Source organism: Callithrix jacchus, chromosome 4, assembly GCF_049354715.1.
Source record: "Callithrix jacchus isolate 240 chromosome 4, calJac240_pri, whole genome shotgun sequence".
Taxonomy (NCBI): Eukaryota; Metazoa; Chordata; class Mammalia; order Primates; family Cebidae; genus Callithrix; species Callithrix jacchus.
In genome coordinates this window covers 64,069,386-64,092,856 of record NC_133505.1, presented here as the reverse complement: position 1 = coordinate 64,092,856, position 23,471 = coordinate 64,069,386, and the positions used below count along the sequence as shown (strand labels likewise).

The window sequence follows — 23,471 nt, the reverse complement described above, 5'->3', positions numbered from 1 at the left end:
GAAAAACAGCTCATCATCACTAGTCATTAGAGAAATGCAAATCAACACCACATTGAGATATCATCTCACACCAGTTAAAATGGCAGTCATTAAAAAATCAAGAGACAACAGGTCCTTGATAGGATGTGGAGTCATAGGAAGCCTTTTACACTGTTGGTGGGAGTGTCAACTAGTTCAACCACTGTGAAAGATATTTTGGGATCCCTCAAGGATCTGGAAATAGCAATATCATTTGGCCCTGAAATCCCATTACTGGTATCATTTGGCCCTGCAATCCCATTACTGGGTATATATCCAAAGTGTTTTAAATCATTCTGTTATAAAGATCACAGGCACATATATGTTTATTACAGCACTGTTCCCAATAGTAAAGACCAGGAACCAACCCAAATGCCCATCAATGACAGACTGAATAAAGAAAATGTGGCACATATACACCATGGAATACTATGCAGCCATAAAAAAGGATAAGTTCATGTCCTTTGCAGGGACACAGATGAATCTGGAAACCATCATTCTCAGCAAACTGACACAAGAACAGAAAAGTAAGCACTGCGTGTTCTCACTCATAAGTGGGAGTTGAACAATGAGGACACATGGACACAGGCAGGGGAGCATCACACACCAGGGCCTTTTGAGGGGTGGGAGCCTAGGGAGGGATACCAGGGAGTGAGGGTATTGGGGAGGGATAGTATAAGTAGAAATACTTAATGTAGATGATGTGGTGGTAGAGGCAGCAAATCACTATGGCACATGTATACCTATATAACCTGCACATTTTGCACATGAACCCCAGAAATTAAAGTATAATAAAATGATAAAGGGGATATCACCAGTGAATGCATAGAAATATAAACTACCATCAGAGAATACTATAAACACCTCTATGCAAATAAACTATATCTAGAAGAAATGGATAAATTGCTAGACACATACACTCTCCCAAGGCTTAACCAGGAAAAAGTAGAATCCTTGAATAGACCAATAACAAGTTCTGAAATTGAGACAGTAATAAATAGCCTACTAACCACAAATAAAAGAAACACCCAGGACCAGATGGATTCAAAGCTGAATGCTAACAGAGGTAGAAAGAGGGGCTGGTACCATTCCTTCTGAAACTATTTCAAACAATTGAAAAGGAAGGACTCCTCCCTAACTCATTTTATGAGGCCAGCATCCTGATACCAAAACCTGGCAGAGACACAACAAAAAAAGAAAACTTTAGGCCAATATCCCTAATGAACATCATTGCAAAAATCCTCAATAAAATACTAGCAAACAGAATCCAGCAGCACGTGAATAATCTTATCCACCATGATCAAGTTGGCTTCATCCTTGGGATCCAAGGGGATGAAGTAATAAATGTAATCCATCAGATAAACAGAACCAATGACAACCCCATGATCATCTCAGTAGATGCAAGCCTTTGATAAAGTTCAATATTCCTTCATGTTAAAAACTCTCAATAAACTAGGTATTGAGGAAAAATATCTCAAAATAATAAGAACTATTTATGGCAAACTCAGCCAATATTCTATTGAATGGGAAAAAGCTGGAAGCATTCCCTTTAAAAACCAGCACGAGAGAAGGATGCCCCCTCTCACCACTCCTATTCAACATAGTATTGGAAGTTTTGCCAGGGAAATCAGGCAAGAGAAACAAATAAAAGGTATTCAAATAGGAAGAGAGGAAGTCAAATTGTCTGTTTGCAGATGACATGATTGTATATTTAGAAAACCATATTGTCTCAGCCCAAAAACTCCTTATGCTAATAAGCAACTTCAGCTAAGTCTCAGGATATAAAATCAATATGCAGAAATCACAAGCATTCCTATACACCAATGATAGACAAGCAGAGCACCAAATCATGAGTGACCTCCCATTCGCAATTGCTACAAAGAGAATAAAATACCTAGGAAAACAGCTAATAGTGTATGTGAAGGACCTCTTCAAGGAGAACTACAAACCACTACTCAAGAAAATAAGAGTGGACACGAACAAATGGAAAAACATTCTATCTTTGTGGATAAAAGAATCTATATCATGAAAATGGCCATACTTCCTAAAGTAGTTTATAGGTTCAGCACTATTTCCATCAAATCGCCATTGACATTCTTCACAGAATTAGAAAAAAGCTCCTGAGCTCAGGATTCGAGATCAGCCTGGACAACACAGTGAAACCCCATGTCTACAAAAATACAAAAAATTAGGCAGGCATGGCAGTGTGTGCCTGTAATCCCAGCTACTTGGGAGGCTGAGACAGGAGAATCACTTGTACCTGGGAGATGGATGTTGCAGTGAGCTGAGATCACGCCACTGCACTCCAGCCTGGGTAACAGAACAATACTCCATCTAAAAAGAAAAGAAAAAAAAATCTGAAGCATCATGCTACCTAATTTCAAACTATACTTCAACAATACAGTAACCAAAGCAGCATGGTACTGGTACCAAAACATACAGATAGACTAATTAAACAGAATAGAGACCCCAGAAATAATACCACACATTTATAACCATCTGATCTTTGACAAACCAGACAAAAACAAGCAACAGAGAAAGGATTCCCTCTTTAATAAATGGTGCTGGGAAAACTGGCTAGCCACGTGCAGAAAACAAACTGGACCCCTTCCTTACACCTTATACAAAAATTAAGATGGAATAAAGACTTAAATGTAAAGGCCCAGTTCATAAAAACCCTGGAAGAAAACCTAGGTAATACCACTCAGGACATTGGCATAAGCAAAGAGTTCATGATGAAAACACCAAAAGCAATTGCAACAAAAGCTAAAATTGACAAATGAGATCTAATTAACCTAAAGAGCTTATGCATAGCAAAAACAAACAAACAAAAACCCCACAAAAAAACCTATCATCAGAGTGAACAGGCAACCTACAGAGAAGGGGAAAAAGGTTTGCAATCTACCCACCTGCAAAGGTCTGATACCCATAATCTACAAGGAACTTAAACAAATTTACAAGAAAAAAAACGATATCAAAAAGTGGGCAAAGGATATGAACAGACACTTCTCAAAAGAAGACATTTATGTGGCCAAGAAACATATGAAAAACAGCTCAACATCACTGATGGTTAGAGAAATGCAAATCAAAACCACAATGAGCTACCATCTCATGGCAGTGAGAATGTTCATTATTAAAAAGTAAAGAAACAATAGATGTTGGCAAGCTCTGGAGAAATAGGAATACTCTTATACTGTTGGTGGGAGTGTAAATTAGTTCAGCTCTTATGGAATATTCCTCAAGGGTCAAGAACCAGAAATACCATTTGGCCCAGCAATCCCATCACTGGATATATACCCACAGGAATATAAATCATTCTACGATAAAGCAAAGACATGAAGCCAACACAAATACCCATCAGTGATAGACAGGCTAAAGAAAATGTGGCACATGTACACCATGGAATACTATGCAGCCATAAAAAGGAATGAGATAATGTCTTTTACAGGGTCATGAATAAATCTGGTCAACCTGGAATAGAGCATTAGGACAAACAGCTAACACATGTGGGGCTTAAAACCTAGATGATGGGTTGTTAGGTGCCAGAAACTACTATGGCACATGTGTAACTATTTACAAACCTACACATTGTGCACTTGTATCTCAGAAATTAAAGTAAAATAAATAAGTATCTGTGAATCTTACACCTTATTGTCACATACCAATGAGAAATGTTCAATTATATTTTTAAAACAAGCAAACATTTTTTGCCATGTGTTTATAATATAGTACTCTTGATAAAACACATTTCAGTGCAAGATGAATGGGCATCCTACCCAGTGCATATTAGTTAACCCAGTGTCTCTTTCTAAGAGGTGATTTCATTTACAATGAAATTTAGCACTTGAATTCTAAGGATAGTGTTGTAGAGAGGTAAATAAGCATCTGTTTATTCCAGAAGACATTCAATATTGTCTACATATATCTCTTCTTACGTTGAACTAGCACGAGGTACTCTATCTTCCACATACAAACTTAAATGCATCCTATAAGGAGCCTCATGATTCTCACATTAAAGATCCTTCTACATGACTGTTTAAACCTATTCCCCTAAATTCCATACTATTTGTCCTTTCCACATCATACCATATTCAGAGGTCTAAAACTTTTTCAGTTCCTTCTGTTTTTCATATTTAATTCACCCCTTCATGCACTGCAATTTGATTTTCATAACTCCACTCAACTAGTCATCTACCAACAGTCTCCTCTTTACCAGATCTTATGGATACTTTTTCTTTCTTCTTATTCTCCTCAGTATTTTGTATTATTGAGCATTTCCTATTTAATATGTGAAATATTCTAACCAGGGGAGTGTGTTAGTTTCCTAGAATTGCCTTAACAGATGACTAAAAACTATGATGACTTAAAACAACAGGAAGTTATTTTCTTACAGTTCTGAAGGCTAGATTTCACAAATCGAGTTAGTGGTAAGGCCAGGCACCCTTCAAAACCTCTAGAGGATGATTGATGCTTCCTTGTCTTTTTCAGCTTCTGGTAGTCCAGAAGTTCCTTGGCTGTGTGAAGCTACTGTAATTCTAGTCTCCTCTATCTTCATGTAACTGTCTTCCTTCTGTGTGTCTCTATCTTTGTGTCTCTCCTCTTCTTTTTATAAGGATACTGATTGTATTGAAATATGGCTCACCTCATCTTAACTTGATCACATTTGGAGGACCCATTTCCACATAAGATCACATTCACAAGTATGAAGAACTTGTACTTCAACATGTTTTTAAAAGACACAATTTAACCCATAACAGGGAGTGATTGATAAGAAAAATAAAATCATTGTGAGTAATAAGGATTAAGAGATTATAGGGATTTGCAATCATGAGACCTGGTTAAATAGTTCATGTAAGGCTCTTGCTTCTGCATCTTGGATTGGGTCTAAAGTTAGCTTCCCATAGGCAGCTGGGAAGAAAAACAGATATAGAATTGGAGTGAACAAGAACTAGAACTTTACAGGATACTCTGGAGCCCCAAGGACAAATTGGAACCCAGGTCTTTCTCATGCCTGGGGAGTTCCAACTTTAGGGACGTGCATGAGCAACTCCTTCGCTTAGGATGTAGAGAAGCTGAAGGAGGTGATCTTGCAAAAGGAGTGGTGGGACAGGATTCGGAGAAGCTGATGGAGTGGTTATTACGTAGCTGAAAAGCCCAGTTGCTCCCAACAGTAAGATGAGCTAGCAGATCAGTGACAATGTATGCAAGCAGCACAAAAGCCTGGTACTATACCAATCATCCAATCATAAACTTGGCTGCTGCTTCTATTCCACTACCCAACTCTTGTGCAGATTTCTCTGATGGCTAACTTTAAGGCAGCCCCAAATTCCCAAGGGAATTCTGGGATTTGTCATCTCTGTTTAGCCTAATATGACAGCATACATAGCCACAACAGTCCATCCTTCTCAATTTGTCACTAGTACACACCTTTTATAACCATTCGTAACATTTTTTTCTTTTTTTGAGATGGAGTTTGGCTCTTGTCACCCAGGCTGGCGTGCAATGGCATGACCTCAGCTCACTGCAACCTCGCCTCTCAGGTTCAAGCAATTCTCCTACCTCAGCCTCCTGAGTAGCTGGGGTTACAGGTGCCCGCCACCACACCTGGCTAATTTTAGTATTTTTAGTGGAGACGGGAGAGGGGGTTTGCCATGTTGGCCGGGCTGGTCTTGAACTCCTGACCTTAGGTGATCTGCCCACCTTGGCCTCCCAAAGTACTGGGATTACAGGTGTGAGCCACTGTGCCCAGCACCATTCATAACTTCTAAAAAGCATAATAGCAATGTAATTCTGCCTTTGAATCTGTCTTTGAATGCTGTTTATTCCTTTTCTAGCTGAGCTGTACTCCTCCTTTGAAGTTCTATAACTTCAATATCGAAATACATGATTAGCTACTATCAACACTACTTCTACTAGATGGGAGGTAGACGGGAAAAGAAGAAATGCTTAATATATATTAAGTTGGTACAAAACTACTTGTGTTTTTTGCCATTAAATCACAAAAATACTGATTTAATAAAAAAATACATTAAGAGCAAAGTAAGGAAGAAATACTGAAGTTGTCATTTCTGTATTTAGTCACATGGTTGCTATTTATAATTTCCTCTTCTAGTGTGCAATCAATATTCTGTTTGTTTTGACAAGCACCATCACTGGTCATTTTTCCTTACCTAGTAAGGTAAATCAGACATTCATCATTGAAGTGTCTGGGCCATTAGGATAATGCCTGCAATGAACTGATTTCCCACTGACTGTTGTCATATGACAAGAGAGAACTACGTGGTATTCCAGGTGATTTCTTGTACTCCAGACATACTCCTCATTACCCATATTGTGGTGGTAGTAGTCCAATTTTGCTTTGATATTTAGGATCATTGATTCACATGCTTCTGGATTCACTGGCATGAAGAGCCAAAGTGGCCAGATAGCTGTGTCAGTTTCCAATTTAATAGAACCACTGACATGGACACTAGAGTTAGTGTTGTGTCATTTGGAACTAAGAGTTTGGGAACAACATAGCCCAATGTCTTGGGAGTCAGAAGCACAGATTTTGCTAGTTGAATCATGTATAGTGAGTTGAGAGGAACAATTTCCATTTCCACCCCTTGATTTCCATACCATGAGACATCTGGGTATGAGAGAAACAGTCATGCTACCTATATTGGTTACTGATTTAGATAATATAAAGCTTTCTTAAGAATATCAGTTCATTCTTGTAAAATATTGGTACTAAACTGGTGGCATAACTGAGTCTTCAAAAGGCCATCCTTTTGATGGGAAACATGGGAAGACCAGTGATTTCTATAAGCATGAACCAATTTTTTTTTTTTAAATCAGAAGTGATGCTGTATGGAATTCCATGAACAAGTGAATAAAGCATTCAGAAAGTACATGTGTGGTCGTTTTTAGAAGAAGCATTATGGACAAAGAAGGCAGATTCATATCCAGAGCACTTTTTCCAGAGAGAACAAAGTACTGTCCTTCCAGTACTGAAGCAAGTGGTCCAATATAATTAGCCAAACACAAAGTGGAGATTTCATCACCCTGGGAAATGCTTTGACAAAGATTTATGGTAGAGATTTCACCTTATGCATTCCTAGAGCCAACCAGTCTATTTAAGTCTGTTCCTCTGCATCTGAAGTTGGTCTTAAGGTCCACAGGTTAGAGTCAGAAAAGAAAAATGTGCTGGGGAAAACAAGGACAAAACCAAACCTGTGAAGATAATCTGGAACCCATGAGGACAAAGTAGAATCTACCGCCAAGTTTCCAACTTTAATGATGCAGGTGACTTTCTAGCCACCAAGGTTTTCCTTTTGGAAATGGATGCCTTGCCCTGGATTCAGAGGAACTGAATGAGGAGAATTCGTGGCGTCTGAAGGAGCTGCATGCCTTAATAACCAATAAGATGAACCAGCAAATCTCCACAGTATGTCTAAGTTGCAATAACGCTTGATCACACAGTAGTCTTCCAAGTATAAATATGAGTACGGCTTCACTGCCACCTTCTAAATGCTACCCAAATTTCTTTTGTAGCCAGCCCTAATGTCTAACTGTATACAGTAGTTCCAGCTTAGTTGAATCGATGTAGTATAAAACCACCATGGAGAGTAAAAAAACGTTAAATTGAAAAAGTGAATAAATGAATTGATAGATAGATGGATTTTTGAAATAGCTAAAGTCACTTCTTAGCTGTTTCTATCCCTCTTGTTTTAGGCTAGTGGCTCAGATCAACCTTTCAGTGCTGTAGTCCGAATATTAGTGCTTTCTTTCAAGATAAGGAAAGCAATTGATTCATGGTTTGGGAGTAAAGAGAGCTGATATTTTACAAGAGAAAGTGTTCTGAAAATGGAAATCTAGGTTCTGGTCCTCCTATTGACTAAGTGGACATAGAAAATTATTTGACTTCTCTCTAAATTGCCTTATGAAAAGCATAGTTTGACTCAGTCATTTCTATCTCACTCAGTTCTAGTATTCTGTGATTTTGGTCCCTTTCAGAGTTAAAATCCCAGACTTACTGATGTCACATCAAATATTCGTTGTCAATTTTTTTTTCTGTCTTATAATGAAAAGACTCCATTTATTCAGTTGACTAGAAAATGGAAAGTTAACATTTCCAATACTACATGCATGGTGTACTACTGGAGCTGTTTGCATTCCTTATATACCTAATTATAAGAAGAACACATTGTTCTGATATAATCATATAAAAATCATATTTCCTTTATCAAGTAAAAGATCAAACAATTTAGAAGAATTTGAATGTTTATACACTTGGATTTTTATATAAACATAGATAATGGATACATTTAAAATAGACAAAACTATAATAGTTTGTTAATGTTTTGCATATGTATTAAATCACATGTTTTATGAAATATAGCATTCCTTGTTTCACTCACAAAACATACATATGATAGCTTTTTCTTCAAACTTGTCTCATGCTTCTTTGACATGTCTTTATCACAAGAATCAATTTTAGTCATATATTACAATATTAATATCATCTTCAGATCCATCTATGTTGTTTGAAAAGTAGCTTTTTCTTGTATTTGTATATGATACTGTCATTGGAAATACTATGCTATCAAAAGTACAGGAATCCACAGGTGGGCTGTTTGTGTGTGTGTGTGTGTGTGTGTGTTTTGCATTTATTTAAACTGATCAATGTTATATCCACAGTGCAACCTCTGACTCTATTCTTATGTAAGGAAAGGGTGTTATACAAGTACTTCTGAAAGTGCCTTTTAAAAGAGTGATGTTTCCCTGAGTTCCCTGTAGAGAGGTCTGTGCAAACCTACCCTACAGTCCCAGGAATCTGAGAGGCTGAAGAGAGAGGCTGACAAAACCAGTTTCCTTGGAACAAATATGTATTAGGGACTTAATGAACAGAAGCCATGTGTGTGTCTCGGGTAGCAGCAAGTTCCTACACCACTGCCCCAGAACTTGGGCTTATATACTACAGGGGAGAAAGGATGGTTCCAATGGGAACTGTTGGAAAATTGAAGTATGATAACATCAAGGTTGTTTGGCCTAAAGGCAGAATTTATGGTAAGTACCTGCTTATAAACAAGGAAAACCAAAGCCCATAGAGTCAATTCGCTTTCAAAATGGAGTTTCTTTGCCCTCCACAGGTACACTTATAAAGAGAGCCAAGAGTTGAATTTTTGAGACAACACTCTCTGAAATACTTTTCAAATTTCCTTGTGCCTTCTTTTCTCTACCTCCTCCTTCTCCTTTTCTCTTCCTTCTGCTCCATTTTCTTCTTCCCTCTTCTTGTAACCAATTCTAGCAGCCATCTAGGAGAATACCAAATTAACACTGGCTGATGTCATTCGAAAGTAATGTGCCTCCCTAGATAATACTTTCCCAAACCTCACAGGTCAAAACGAAGCAATTTGAGACATTTGTTGTATGGCAGACCATATAAAAGATTCCAGATTTAAGTGTAATTTACCTCTAAACCAGAGAGATATTCATTGTATTGCACTTGATCTTGATAAAACTTATTAAGGCAGGGATTATTGTACCATTTTTATATACAGGGAAACTGAGGCTGAGGAATTCCTTAATTGTTCGAACTCTGTCTGATCTCCAAATCTTTATAGTGCTACATCGATATTGATAAAAAGATGATAAATTTCTTAGCTATGTGGCCTCAATTTTCTCATTCCACCAATCAGCATTTTCAGAAGAGTTAGGCTAATAGTAGTAACTTAAATTTTGCTGAATTTTGGCTCCTGCTGCTTAGTCTTTACTGAAGTGTCTATCTTTCTGGTATTTTAAGATTCTCAATATATATATGCAAAACTCTTTCTTCTTTCACTAAAATAAAAGGCACTCATGCAAGTAAGTACACACAAACACATCAATAACCAACACATAACTAGACAGGTTTAAACTTCTGGTCATGATGAGTCAGATCTGCTCAAATGTATTTGCATTGACTATAAATATATGTATATATGACATATTATTCACCTTGAAAAGCTATACTTAGTAGTCCTAAATATTTCTTATAAGTTTACCTGATACTACAAATCTAATGTTATCTGTTAAACATGACTCCATTTAACAATGACATGCTGACTTTATTAACTATATAGGAAATTATCATGCTGATCTGTATCACACTCAAGATGAATGTGGAAATTTTACCTGATAAAGAAAAATACAAATTTAAGTTGTCGTGATTTCTATTAATATAAATTTACTTTCACATATTTGTTTTTGAAAACTTTTCAGTCTTGTTAAGTGCTATATTGTCAATAAAGACAGACTATTCACATCCAGGAATATTTACCTTCTTGCCTTAAAAGAAAACCCGCTTTTAAATCATATTACTAGGTGAGTTGTGCCCTCTCCCCCATATGTTGAAGTTTCAGCCTCCAATAACTCAGAATGTGACCTTATTTGGACATAGGATCTTTGCAAAGGCAACTGACCTAAAGTGAGGTCAGTAGAATGAATCCTAACCCAATATGACTGGTGTCATTAAGAAAAGGGGAAATTTAGACACAAAGACATGCATAGGAGGGAAGATGATGTGAAGCAGTACAGGGAGAAGACAACAATCCACGAGTCAAGGAGAGAGCTGGAACAGATCTTTTCCTCTGGCTTCAGAAAGAACCAACCCTGCTGGCACCTTGATTTTGGAATTCTAGCCTCCAGAAATGAGACAAAACCAGTTGCAAACCCTAATCTGGTATTTTGTCATAACAGCCTTATGAAACTATCACAAATGCCATTCTGAAATATTTGCTTATGTACATTCATGTAAATGGGCTTTCCTTTACTATAATGTAGGCTTTAATTTTAATTTCAGTATTGTAACTGTACCTTATTAAAGGATTTATGGAATTATTTCTGCTACAAATAAATATATTTTTCTGCACACATGTATTCTCTCTATTGCACTGTTCTTAAATGCATTGCTATTTAAAATATTCTTTTGTTGTATATTGTAAGAATTTCTTTTAAAAAGTCAGGTAAAACTAGTGAGCTAGGACAGCTTTAACAAGTTGTTTTATACTGTTCTTGGGAAATACTTAGGATATTTTACTATTCCCGGTAGTATAAATGCCATATTTTAGTGGAGAAATTTTATACTTCAAAAGAAATCCCCTCTAACATTCTACAGAATGGGGTGGGAGGACTTGTTTTTAAGAAACTGCTGTGAAAGTGGCTATATGAGTAAAAATTACAGAATTATTACTGCTGTGTTTTTTAGTCATAGTCTTGATTCTCCTCAAGCCTATTCTGTTGTCTACAGGGAATGCAGATGAGTTTCTTATATAAAAGGAGAAAGGAGAAATTAAAGAATTTGACAGTCAAAGATGAAATAGCTTTGACCATTAATAGGAAATGAGCACTTATGAAATCAATTGAACTTCCATCACTTTTCAGAGGTGACCTAGAAAGACACGGCTATTTTTAGACCACATCACTTCATCTTCCTGGATTTGCTTTCCAATGAATTGCAGTTTGCATCACTGAAATTTGGATATTTAGGCCATACTTGATGCTTTTTCTAAATATGTACATTAAAACTGGAACTGTTTCCTTCATAGACATGCTGGAAAGTTTTGGGACTTGAACATGGAGAGTTTGGGGATTTTTTTTTTTCCTGAAGAGATAGTACAATTTTAAAATAATAGAAAATATTACTAAATGACTACCTAAAGAAATATGTTAATTTTGCTTCTGAAAATTTACCTCCTTGTTTTTTGTTTTTCATATCTTTATTAATATCATGCCAAGGGATGATATTATGAGCCTTGCAGAATTGATTAGGACCATTTTGCCATATTTCAAATGAAAGCAGACCTGAAATCAGTGTAGCACTCAAGTTTTTCCCAAGGCACAGGGTGACTGCTCCTTTTTAAGAAAGGGGAGTACTAAACACTGGGGTCTATTGGGGGGAAAAGGGGAGGGCCAGTGGGAGGGGGAGGTGGGGAGGGATAGCCTGGGGAGAAATGCCAAATGTGGGTGAAGGGGAGAAGAAAAGCAAAGCACACTGCCATGTGTGTACCTACGCAACTGTCTTGCATGCTCTGCTCATGTACCCCAAAACCTATAATCCAATAAAAAATTAAAAAAAAAAAAAAAAAAAAGAACTGAACAGGGTAAATGAGTTAATTCTAAGATTAAGGTTTCAGAGCTATTCACCAAATATCTCAAAACTTTAAGACAATTCTCATTTTCTTGTTTGCTTATTTGGAGGATTTTTCAATTTAGGTGGAAGAGGAAGAATTGAACTGACATGCTATCACAGTGGGACTATAAAGGGTTCTACAAATTCTAGTGAGAAAAGGAATCTTGTTATTGCTTTGTACTATATGCTTGTCATATGTCTGTAGTATCTAAAACAGAGTACTATATCAGATATGAAAAAAGTGTTTCAGACCTTTCTTTAGTAAACACTATGACTGTAATTGTGAAAAGAGAATAAAATATTCATAGTTTGTATTAGGGTATTTAGATGATTTAATTATATTATATTTATTTGAATTTCTCCAGATTAATAGAAAAAAGTACAAATCAAGTTAGAAAACAAAGATGTAGTTTTTAAGATACTGACACATTTTTAAACCTCATTTTTGTTAAAATGGTTCCATTTTAAATTTTGGAGTATTCTAAAAAAGTTATGATTTATAAAAAGTTTTTTTTTACATTTTCTAAACCACCCTCTAAGTGACTCCTATGATGTATACAGACAGAATATTCAGTAAAATAGTATTTAACATAGCTTATGAATAGCTATATTTTTTCTAGGTCAATAATATGCTCTTAAATAGATTCAATACTGTATCAAAGGTCATAAAATGCATAATGGTGTTATTTTAACTCTACCTTGAGGGAGATACAATGTTTTACACTTAACCTATCTGAGCCTGTATTTTATCAATAGGAAGGAGCTGTTGTAAAGATTACATGTCAGAAATAGGTATCTTTAGCTTAGAGACTGCCTGTAATAAGGAAATAATAAATTATTCTTCATAGTTCAACAAATATTTATACATTTATAAATATGCTGAAATTAAGATTCAAAAATCCAAGTATAAATGTTAATAACAGAAACACTACAGATTATTCTAAAATATGTAAGTTCATATTCATAGCCATTACTGTCCTGAGGGAACTTACACTTGCAGAAGATATTAACACAAGTCCTGGTAGATTGTGCCACTTAACTCACGGGATTTATCCCTTAACCCAGTGGTGCACTCTGTAATCCTCTCTTGGTGTTTGGTATCCATAAAATAATTATATAATAAAAAAAGAAAAAATATTAGGAAACTCTTTGGAAAACAGATGATCACATTACATCCTGCCTGTGTTCCATTCATTTGAGACTTCACATTCATCCAAGCAGGAATAGCTACTTTGTCTCTATTCAGTTTAATTTTTTGTTTTGAGGACTACTTATAGATGGTAGTTACCAGGAACACTGATGACCAGGAATCAAATTAAGGGCACTACATCAGTTTGTAAAGGCCAGTGAAAAGCAGGAACATGGGAATTACTTTTAGATAGTGATTACTAATCTGTACCAGGTTTGGTTGGGAGCCTAGTAACAAAGGGATTTGTATGTTATTACTCATCACTTGGGTCCCTTGTTCCCCTTGTTCTTTAACTCCTGTTATTTTACAGACTGCTTTTGTAATGTTTTCCCTTACGTCTAGGAAATAATGATCTTCGTATAAACTTTTAACTGTTTTTGTTGTTCCTTTTCTTTTTAGGGATGCAGATCTGTTCTTGTTAGATACAAGAGCAGCCCGAGCTTTAGATGTGGGTTGGCTTGTCTTTGATATCACTGTGACCAGCAATCATTGGGTGATTAATCCACAGAACAATTTGGGCTTACAGCTCTGTGCAGAAACAGGGGATGGTAAGCACTGATTTTTATATATTTTTTGTGAAGCTTGTTTTGACACATTGAAAGTTATTGTTTTTTGTGCAGTATAACCAATATACGTTTTACATTTATGATGTCCAAAGTGACACATTTCATAGAAAATGCAATACTATATTAGCTAATTTAGAACACATCTATCCAATACATTTATTGTCAGGCTCTAGGGTGGGAGGTAAGGAAGAAGTAGGTTCTGCTACTGCTCTTAAGGAATTTTTACTCTGGTGTTGAAGACCTGTATATGTAAGACAGTAGTACTACTCTAATATAACAATACCAAAAAAAAAGACATAAATAAAGTGATATGGATCTATATCTTGATTGTAATGGTGGTTACACAACTATATAATTTGTAAAAATTTATAGAACTGTACATCAAAGAAGAATGAATATTTTTATATGCAAATTATATCTTAAAGCGCAACTAAAACAATGATAAATGTGGATCAACGAAGACACTAGGAAAGTAAAGGAGCTATCAGTAATACTAAGTGAAAGAGGATGGGGATGGAATGAGTCACAAAAAGTTGCAGAAAATAATACCAAATCAGTTCTTTACATATTGCAATTGCTCATCAAAGACGACTGCTCCAGAATTACCTGTGGCAGGGTCTGCAGGAAATCTTCTAAGAAATAAATACCTATGTTCATAAGTATTTATTGGGCACCTACTAAATGCTGTGCATTTCGCTAGATTCTAGAGATATTAAAGTGAGCAAATGCAGATAGCTTTATGAGACTTGCATTTGAGTGATGCACGACATAGTAGTAACACAGTAATATTAGTGAATGCATATCACAGCACACTGAGGAGTTCAGTGGATCTCTGAACACAGGACAGTAGCTGGATTTGACCTATAATCTGAAATACAAAGATGTGATTAGGGGAAGAAGTTGTGAGGCAGGCAATTCAGATACATGGAATGAAATTTGCAGGCTGTGGTGATATGGACCTTGACATATTTACTTAGAGGGCTCCGGAAGTCAAGGCCTGTATATTCAGAACTTTGTTGCTCTTTGATCAAAGTTCTAACACTCTATATTAAAATCTAGAATTGCAGGTCATTTAAAATTATATGTGTCATGATAGGAGAATAAGACATAATTTAATGGTGTGCTATATTTAAAAATTTAATATTTAATTTTAAATATTTAAAAATCATGGAGATAAACATTGTGCACTTATTTTCTACCCTAAAAATGTCACCGCCAGGGACAGGGAGGATAATCAAAAAATAATAATAAGAGGAAGTATTTTATTTAAGGTTCACTTCTTCTAGTTATCACAGATAATACAAGAAAAGCATTAGGTCTACAGTCTGCCTCCCTCATTTTTCCTTGCTGTGTTACACAAAAGTCTTGTTTAATGAACCACAGAGGTAAGTAAAAGTTATGTTTGTCTTGAATCTTTTTCAAGGGGATTTAGTGCTATAAGTACTTAAGACTTCATCATGGCATTCTTTTACCTGTAGCCAGTTTCACAGCCTATAGATAATACCAAAATCGATGCTGTGACTGCAAAGATTGTGTATACGTAATGAAGTTCACACACAAATCGAACATTTTAAAGGGTTAGTCTAGTGAATGTTTTATGGACCTCATATCCTAATCTAGAAAAAGAAAGTTCTTACTGAAAGTATTATAGACAAAGTTTCAGATCTTTTCTCTGCCCTCAAATCCGGATTTTTTCTTATATTTTAATTATGATGCTGAATTTTTATAAACAATTCACGTATTCTGGATTATAGGTTAGAGTCCAGTTATGGCTTTAAGATTATCATTAAAGGATCCCCCAAGTGCAAGCACTATAAATGTAGACTGCAAAAAGCACAAATTTAAATAATCTTCCAAGAATTCTTACAATGTTAAGCTACTGAACATTTATGGTCAGAAATGTGACTGGGAAACCAGTACTGGGGAGGTAAGCCAATCCTTCCTTCCCTGGTATGTGGGCCAAACAAGAAAAATTAAATTAGTGGTATGTGCTTCTCCCACTCTTCTCTTTGGGGATATGCTTGAAATGTCTATCTAAACAAATCAAGAAATCTATGAAATACGATCAGCGTGTTTCCTTTTAATTTCCATCTTCCCTCATGCCCCATGTGGATTTTCTAAAGATTCCCTCTATGTCTTTTTCCTACTCTTCTCTTTTCTTGTATTGGTTCTCTTTCCTTTACTATTTTCATAATTTAACTTCAATGTTGTTTTCAATTTTTCTTCTTCTTTCTGTGAACTACTCTGTATTTTAACTTTCCCTTTCTCTCTGATTTTCTCTATATTGCATGGGTAATTTTACTTAAATTACTAGTGTGTTATTTATCCTAGAGTAAACTAATGTTTTACTCCTTTAAAAGGTTTCCAAATTCTATATTTAAGGGTTAGGTTTGAGATATACAGTCTTCTGTTGCTTTTATTTATCTCTCTGATATTGTCTAATATGGAGAATTTTAAAATGGTTAAACATCCTAGGCTAGCTGGCTTTTTGCTTTTAAGCAATACTTAAAACATATTTTAACCAGACGTGGAGCAGATATGGCCTTGGGAAAGTAACTGATTCTCCTGGCACTTAGTTTTATTAACTGCAACCTCGTGAAGAACATACATGTGATATTTCCTTATAAATATGAATAACCAGATGCTTCAGCTTATCACAGCTTCACTCATTACCACTGCTGGTGTTCTCAATGTGACATTGCTTCAGAGCAGACAGACCAACTTTTATTTTCAATAATATATTCTGAATGTTTTCTTCTAAGCATAAGAAATTGAAAATCATGAAAATCTGCTTTCAAATTCATTTGTAGATGATTATTTATCCATTTGTCCAATGCACAATTATTATCTGTGGAGGCAAGATGGCGGGTTACAAAAGCATATCACCTAAGAAAAAGATACAGGTAGCTGATTTTAGAATAAACTGCCCTAATACTAAAAAATAGTGTGACAAAAAGACACTATGGGGAAGCAGAACATACATGGCTAAAGACACCTGGGATGGAGCCAAAGGGGCCATGGTAGAGGTGGTCTTTAAACTGGATCAGCAGCTTAGGATTCTCAGAAATAGAGATGAAGAGGAAGGGAAATCATGGAAGTGTGGGAAGTGATGGTGAGGACAGGGTAATTCATTCCTGGATGAGGAAAAGGTAAGTAAATGCACAGCATGGCAAAATGGCATGGTATATGCTGGAAAAATCTAATAGTCCAGAATTGGCCAGAAAACTTTCACATATAAAATATGTTTGCAGATGCTATTAGGCAAGTAATCCATAAACAAATCATGTAAGGAATATGAAATCTAAACTAAATGTAATATTCTCTTGTAGACTGTTAGTCACAAAAAGAACTAAACATTACTTTAATCACAGTAACAGCACTGTGATTATAGGTTTGAATGAATGTCAGTTTCATGAGGTCATGGGACATGTATCATTCATTCTCACTTGTATCCTCAGTGTGTGGCTCGATGCAGGTCGTAGGCATTGAAAATATCTTAAATAGTAACGAAGTGAGTTTGTGATTAAAAGCCTCTTGGAGATCACTTGCCACTGAACATGTTCCTCTTAAGAAGACATTCCGAACTGTAAGTTTTGGATTATTAGTAATTAAACCAGTCTGATGTAACATAGGAGCAGATTTTTGTAGAGCCAACCACAGTACAGTAGTTAAATAGTTTAAATCCTAAGGAGAGGAGAAAGTCAGTGATGTGTATTATTAAATTTTGTTTAGCATGCCCCTGTGAAGAAAAAATATGAAAAAGGTCTAAATGTATTTTGGGAATCAAAAGACTGATGAAATCAAAAGTAGCATTTTGATTCCTTAGAGAGCCTGTGGAAATTATGGCAGTTTATGAAATACTCTTTTTAGAAACTTGACAAATGAACTGCAATAGATTTGGCAAAAGAGTTCAAGAATATTATTTTTTCATGCTGAATAGATAATTCTCAGAGCTCCATATGTTTGTTTCAGCAAAATAATGCAAACATATGAACAAGCAATTAAAAAAAATCTATTGGTGCTTCTTAATGGCAAAATTTAGAGATTCCAGACAAGATGTTATATCCAATTTTACAAAATTGATTTCCAGGTTCTCAAGCATTCTCTCATTGTGGTTAACAAACCTCTATGATAATATAAATTCTATTTGTTTTTTTAATAGCAAATGAGTAGGCTTAAATCTGTCCTAAATTATTGTGAGATTTTCAGTTCTGTACATTATAATGATACATTAATTAAGTGACATACTAGATCTTTATTAACATTGCTAATAAGTCTGCAGGAATGATTTCACCTACACACATATGCACACATTTTATTAAACAGGTAGCAATTTAAACTAAATTCGAAGACCTGAGTTTTCCCCCCAAACACTTTAATTTTCCGTTGTTCTGTTCTTTATATAGTTTAAGCCTTCCAAGTAGATTCTTTTTTCTTTCAAACTTGGGATTATAGAATAATTTAGAGATGGAAAAACAAAGAGAGTATTTTTGGGTTCATTAGAATGTTTTTTAAAAAAGCCCTGTGTTTTCAGACATTTTTGGTTTGGCAATGCCCAGAATGAATTTTGCCAGTAACTTTTTTCTTTCTATTCAAACTTGCTTATACATTGAGAAAAATTCAATCCGTATGTTTCTGATTCATTGGTATTCAACTCATCAAAATATTGTTTTGTCAGAGAGCTGTTTAGTGTCCAAGATACATTATAAGGTTATTTTTTAGAAGTAGGACTGTAAAAGCCATTTTGAAAACAAAGTCATAGCATAATTTTCAACCACATCAAGGTAAAACTTCAGGTTTAAAGTCAGAAAGTTTAAAGTCTCACTAAATTTTGCACCCAAATCAAGAAAAAGGATTTCAGAGGTATTAAACTGTCAAATTAAATTTAATTATAATGGATACTTAAATGTAAAATTTAGAAACTTATTGCTTATGGTAACTTAGAATTTGAAGTTTTGATATTTAATTTAAATGAGGAGGATAAATGAACAGATAGCTACATTCTGGAACTAAAAACTTTAAAAAGAAATCATTAGAAAGACTAGATTAAAATCTAGGCCCTGATAAAATATTTCCCATTTTAGCCATTGCATCAATAAAATGAGTGTGATAGTAATTACCTTACAAGGAATGTGAGGTTGTATTAGATAATAGTACCTGGCATACCTAGCACTTGGCAGGGCAGTAATAAAGTTCTGTTGATGACTTGGACTAGAGATTGCACAGACTTTTCACTTACATTAGCTCTGGTTATCACTCCTTTAACTTGGGACTAGTTCTTTTTTTTTTTTTTTAAGACGAAGTTTCGCTCTTGTTACCCAGGCTGGAGTGCAATGGCACTATCTCGGCTCACCACAACCTCCGCCTCCTGGGTTCAGGCAATTCTCCTGCCTCAGCCTCCTGAGTAGCTGGGATTACAGGCACGCGCCACCATGCCCAGCTAATTTTTTGTATTTTTAGTATAGACGGGGTTTCACCATGTTGACCAGGATGGTCTCGATCTCTTGACCTTGTGACCCACCCACCTCGGCCTCCCAAAGTGCTGGGATTACAGGCTTGAGCCACCGTGCCCGTTCTTTTACTGTGGAGGTTTTACAGATGATTTAAATAAATTTTAGATAAACTCACAAATGATAGTCCACAGGGAAAAGATCAGATTGTTACACATCTGAAACTTTGAGTTGACAGCAGAGTATACAGGCAGTTATGTTATTAGGCTCATGTTTAATAACACTGGTTGATAAAATAATTATAAGAAAATTTTAACCTGTTTCAATCTAGGGTATGAAATCAATAGAAATGAACACTCAGATGTGTCAGATCAGATGATGCTTATATTAGTTGGCATCAACCAATGATTGATGCTTATATTCATAGCTGCCATAGAATATTACATTATTAGTACTTAATATGTTATTTTTTTGAGACCTATTTTGTTCTTAGACAAATAACATGTTTTGGGAGATTACTAATCACATCAATGAAAATAAGGGAAATAAGCTTCTTGTAAATCAGCAAGATTATATATGGGGTTAATTTATTAAATGCTGGCCTACAACACCATAAAAAAACTCCCATTTAAAAATACCTCAGTACAAATTACTAGTATTTGATTTAGTAAACCTATTCATCAGCATTAAACAGTTAAATGGATTCTTACAAAGATAAAGGAATTACAAGCAGGATTTTCATGTTCACAGAACACAAGATCAAATAAAGTTTAGTCGTATTTGATAAAAAGTAGGGTCCAATGGTTCCTGCTACATGTTGTGTTGATGTTTATAGCAAGCCACATAAAAATCTCCACTGTATAATGGTATTTCCCAGAATATGATCGGAAAGCTGAGATTTTAGATTTTGACATTTAGATTTTAGAAAATGAGAGATTTTTTAAAGTACCAACATTTTAATCCTCTTTTATTTTCAGCAATATTAGTCTGCAAACTTCAAATGAAGTATTTCTTTTAATCTGGACAATTAACTTGACAGTGGGTAATTTTACATTTTATTACCCAGGGCGTTGCTATATCCTCTATTTTTCAACCTGTGATTATTTGTTGTTGTTGTTCATTCCCAGTAGTTGACAACTGTTAAAACTATGTTAACAAGGAACAGGATTCATCTTTGTCTACAACCTTGGGTTGTTTTTTATTCCTACATGCACAGTAATTTAACATACTGATAATATTTATTTTCCAAATTAAAATATCCAGTAATAGCTCCAGAATGTATTCTGTTAAAATCAGTTTTTCCAAAATTGCTACATCTTTTGAATAGCAGTATATTCCTAATTAGAAACTTATATTCCAGTATCTGAAGTCTTCATGTGATTATATATTAAACAAATGTGTAAGTTACAACTGAACATTCTTTTCAGTTTATAAAATTGAAGTGTATTTGTGTGAGAAATACAGAGTTTTTAATATCTACTTAGATTTAGTAAGTCCCAGAATCTGCTACTTTAAATGGAAGTATACTTTAAATGGAAGGATATGTTGTTGTGTTATTCTTCATATCCCTAAGACAGTCATTTTTACCTCAGGGAAAGAGCTCCAAATTAAGCCTCTGTGTTGTCAGAGGTTTAATTTATCTGTGTCAAAGGTTAGATGATCTATATGGCTGGGTAATCTGAATATCAGCTGACAGTGCTAATAAGTAGCAGAAGAAATTCTGAGATCAAGGGTGATATTTTTCTTTTTCTCCTGCTGTTTTGACTACAGTTTCTCATTATTATTTATCTAAGTTCAAAAAGTTGAATTATGTCCACTTATCTGAGGATCTTTTAAACATTCTAAGATTTGATAATATTTCCTTCTGTTATCTGAATCTTATCTTTTAAAGTAATTAAGCCATTTTTGTTCATAAACCCATATGACTCCCCTTTTGCTGAATTTATGGTGATGACAATTGGTTTTAAATAAATAAATGAGAGAGTGTCTACACCTAAGAGACTGAAACAATCGCTTATCTTGCTAGAGGTTCTGAAAGGAAAAAAGAACATGTGCTCAGGATGCTCAGGATTTGTTGTAGATAAATATTGTTATAAATAAGTAGTTCTTTATATATTGTGTAATGTTTAAGGATAATTAGATGTGGACTTCTGGATTAATATTTAAGAATACATTAGGAGGATAGTGGAAGAATAGTTATAAGTACTTGAAAAAAGGAAATTAATAAATAAAATTGAACTTTTTCTCTATGGTCCAGAAGTTAAATCAATGTACAGAAAAGGCAAACCGAGGGCTTGTTACAAAAGAAAAAAAAGCCTGAATAATAGAAGTTAATGGCCATAAATTATTTGTTCTGTGAGGAATAAGCTCTACATGACTTCAAGAAGTCACCATTTAGTTGGCTTCTTGTCTAGGAATTATATTGCATAAGATAGTTTCGTGTAATTTCTAGAGTAACTTACAACCTTGCTGCATCATATAATGGTAAGCCATTTGTAATCTTTAAGCATATATTTATACTTTAAGCATTATATTCACATATACAAATATACTCTTTGTAGAGAGGGTACAATGAATGGAAATGTATCATCTTAGAGAAAGCTGGTATTAAATAGTTACATTCAAAACCCAACTTAAGATATTGTATTAAGCCAGTGATGGGGTAATTGGTAAGGAGAAACCAGAAAGGTAGACATGTTTTTCTTTGTGCATGTGTGAGTGTGTAGACATGAAAAACCCAGGCATATACATTCTCAAGGAATTGTGTCAGGAATCAAATATAAATTCATAGTTGAAAATCTCTTAATTATTAAGTTTTCTAGAGAGCTCTTCTTACCACATTTGGCAGGATTGTATTTTCTTAAGTGCCATACTAAATGTTTTAGTATCATAGCAAATATAAAACTCAGTCACAATTTTTCCAGAACATTTTACAGTGATTCTACTTCTATCAAATTTCCATCAAATTTCAGAACCTCAAAACATAAATTATGTGTGTCCATATGTTACTTTCTGAAAATTGTATTTTTTTTTGCCTGAAATGAAGAAATATTTAAAAGATGGCTTAGAGAAATAACTGTGTTGTTCATTTTAATGTGAATGTTTACCAAAAGTGTCCATTAAGAATTCCTGTACATTTATGCTAAAAATGACTAGATTTCTACTGAAAATAAATATGACATAGATTTCCCTTGGGGTTAGAAATCAGTATTTGTTAATTTTCCAAACCTATATAAGCTGTGACCCATGGATTTTCTAATTCACATAATGTCTTAAAGCACATCAGAGAACATAAATCTTTCCTGTATGCTTTAGTTTTTTGTCATTTGCCCACTGCCTAAAAATGAGCAAAATCATTAATATGTCTTTCATGGCAGGAGTAACTGAACATAAATAATGGATCACTGTTAAATTTCTACTTTGTTCAACCAAAGATGTCGTTAATTCTCCTATTAGCCACACAGCATTTTCATAAAATACACTCCATGTATTTTCAAACTAATTCTTATAAAACTTATTTTCTGTCTATAAAAACATCCATTTTTTTATATGCTGATCTCAGCAATATCTTTTGCCAATATCCATTTGTTTTTTATGCTAATATTTAGTATTTTTGAATTCTACATGGTTATTCCAGGTTTAACTTTCTAGGTGTATCTTTAATTGATTTTCAGTAAGTATTTAAACCGGGCATTTTCTATGATAGACAACTGAAATTATATTAATAACATTAGTGGAAACTAACATTGCTGAGAGCTTACTCAGTGTTAGGCATTTTGCTAAGCTCTTTAAATGAAATGCCTACTTCTTAACCTATTTTGTACATGAGTAAAATTAGCTTAAGAATAAATCTAAAAATGATTTATTTTCAGAGCCAGCCTGTGATATGCTGATTCTTATAAATTACATAAATCCTTTATAAATTCTGAACTAAAATATAATTTTATTTTTATAATTTCCAAATAAAATAGTGTCATTAAAAATGATTACTATGAAACAGAACTAAATTTTATGCTGTAGCTGTTAGGAATTATTTTTGGGTTTTTATATTTTCTGGCTGGAGTTTAATTGTGATCTGGCCCACAAAATATAATAGT

The 23,471-nt window shown here is 34.7% G+C and overlaps 1 protein-coding gene across 3 annotated transcripts in view; it reads left to right on the top strand.

Moving 5' to 3' along the window:
• The window catches only part of BMP5 (bone morphogenetic protein 5), a 142,036-nt gene that overhangs the window by 85,141 nt on the left and 33,424 nt on the right, over positions 1-23,471 (top strand). For all 3 annotated transcript variants that reach the window (XR_001911053.4, XM_035295941.3, XM_002746665.6), the window contains exon 3: positions 13,758-13,906. Coding sequence is in view for 2 of the 3 variants with exons in the window: in XM_035295941.3 (XP_035151832.1) it covers positions 13,758-13,906 (149 nt within the window). In the remaining variant the exon portion in view is untranslated. The remainder of the gene's footprint in view (positions 1-13,757; positions 13,907-23,471) is intronic.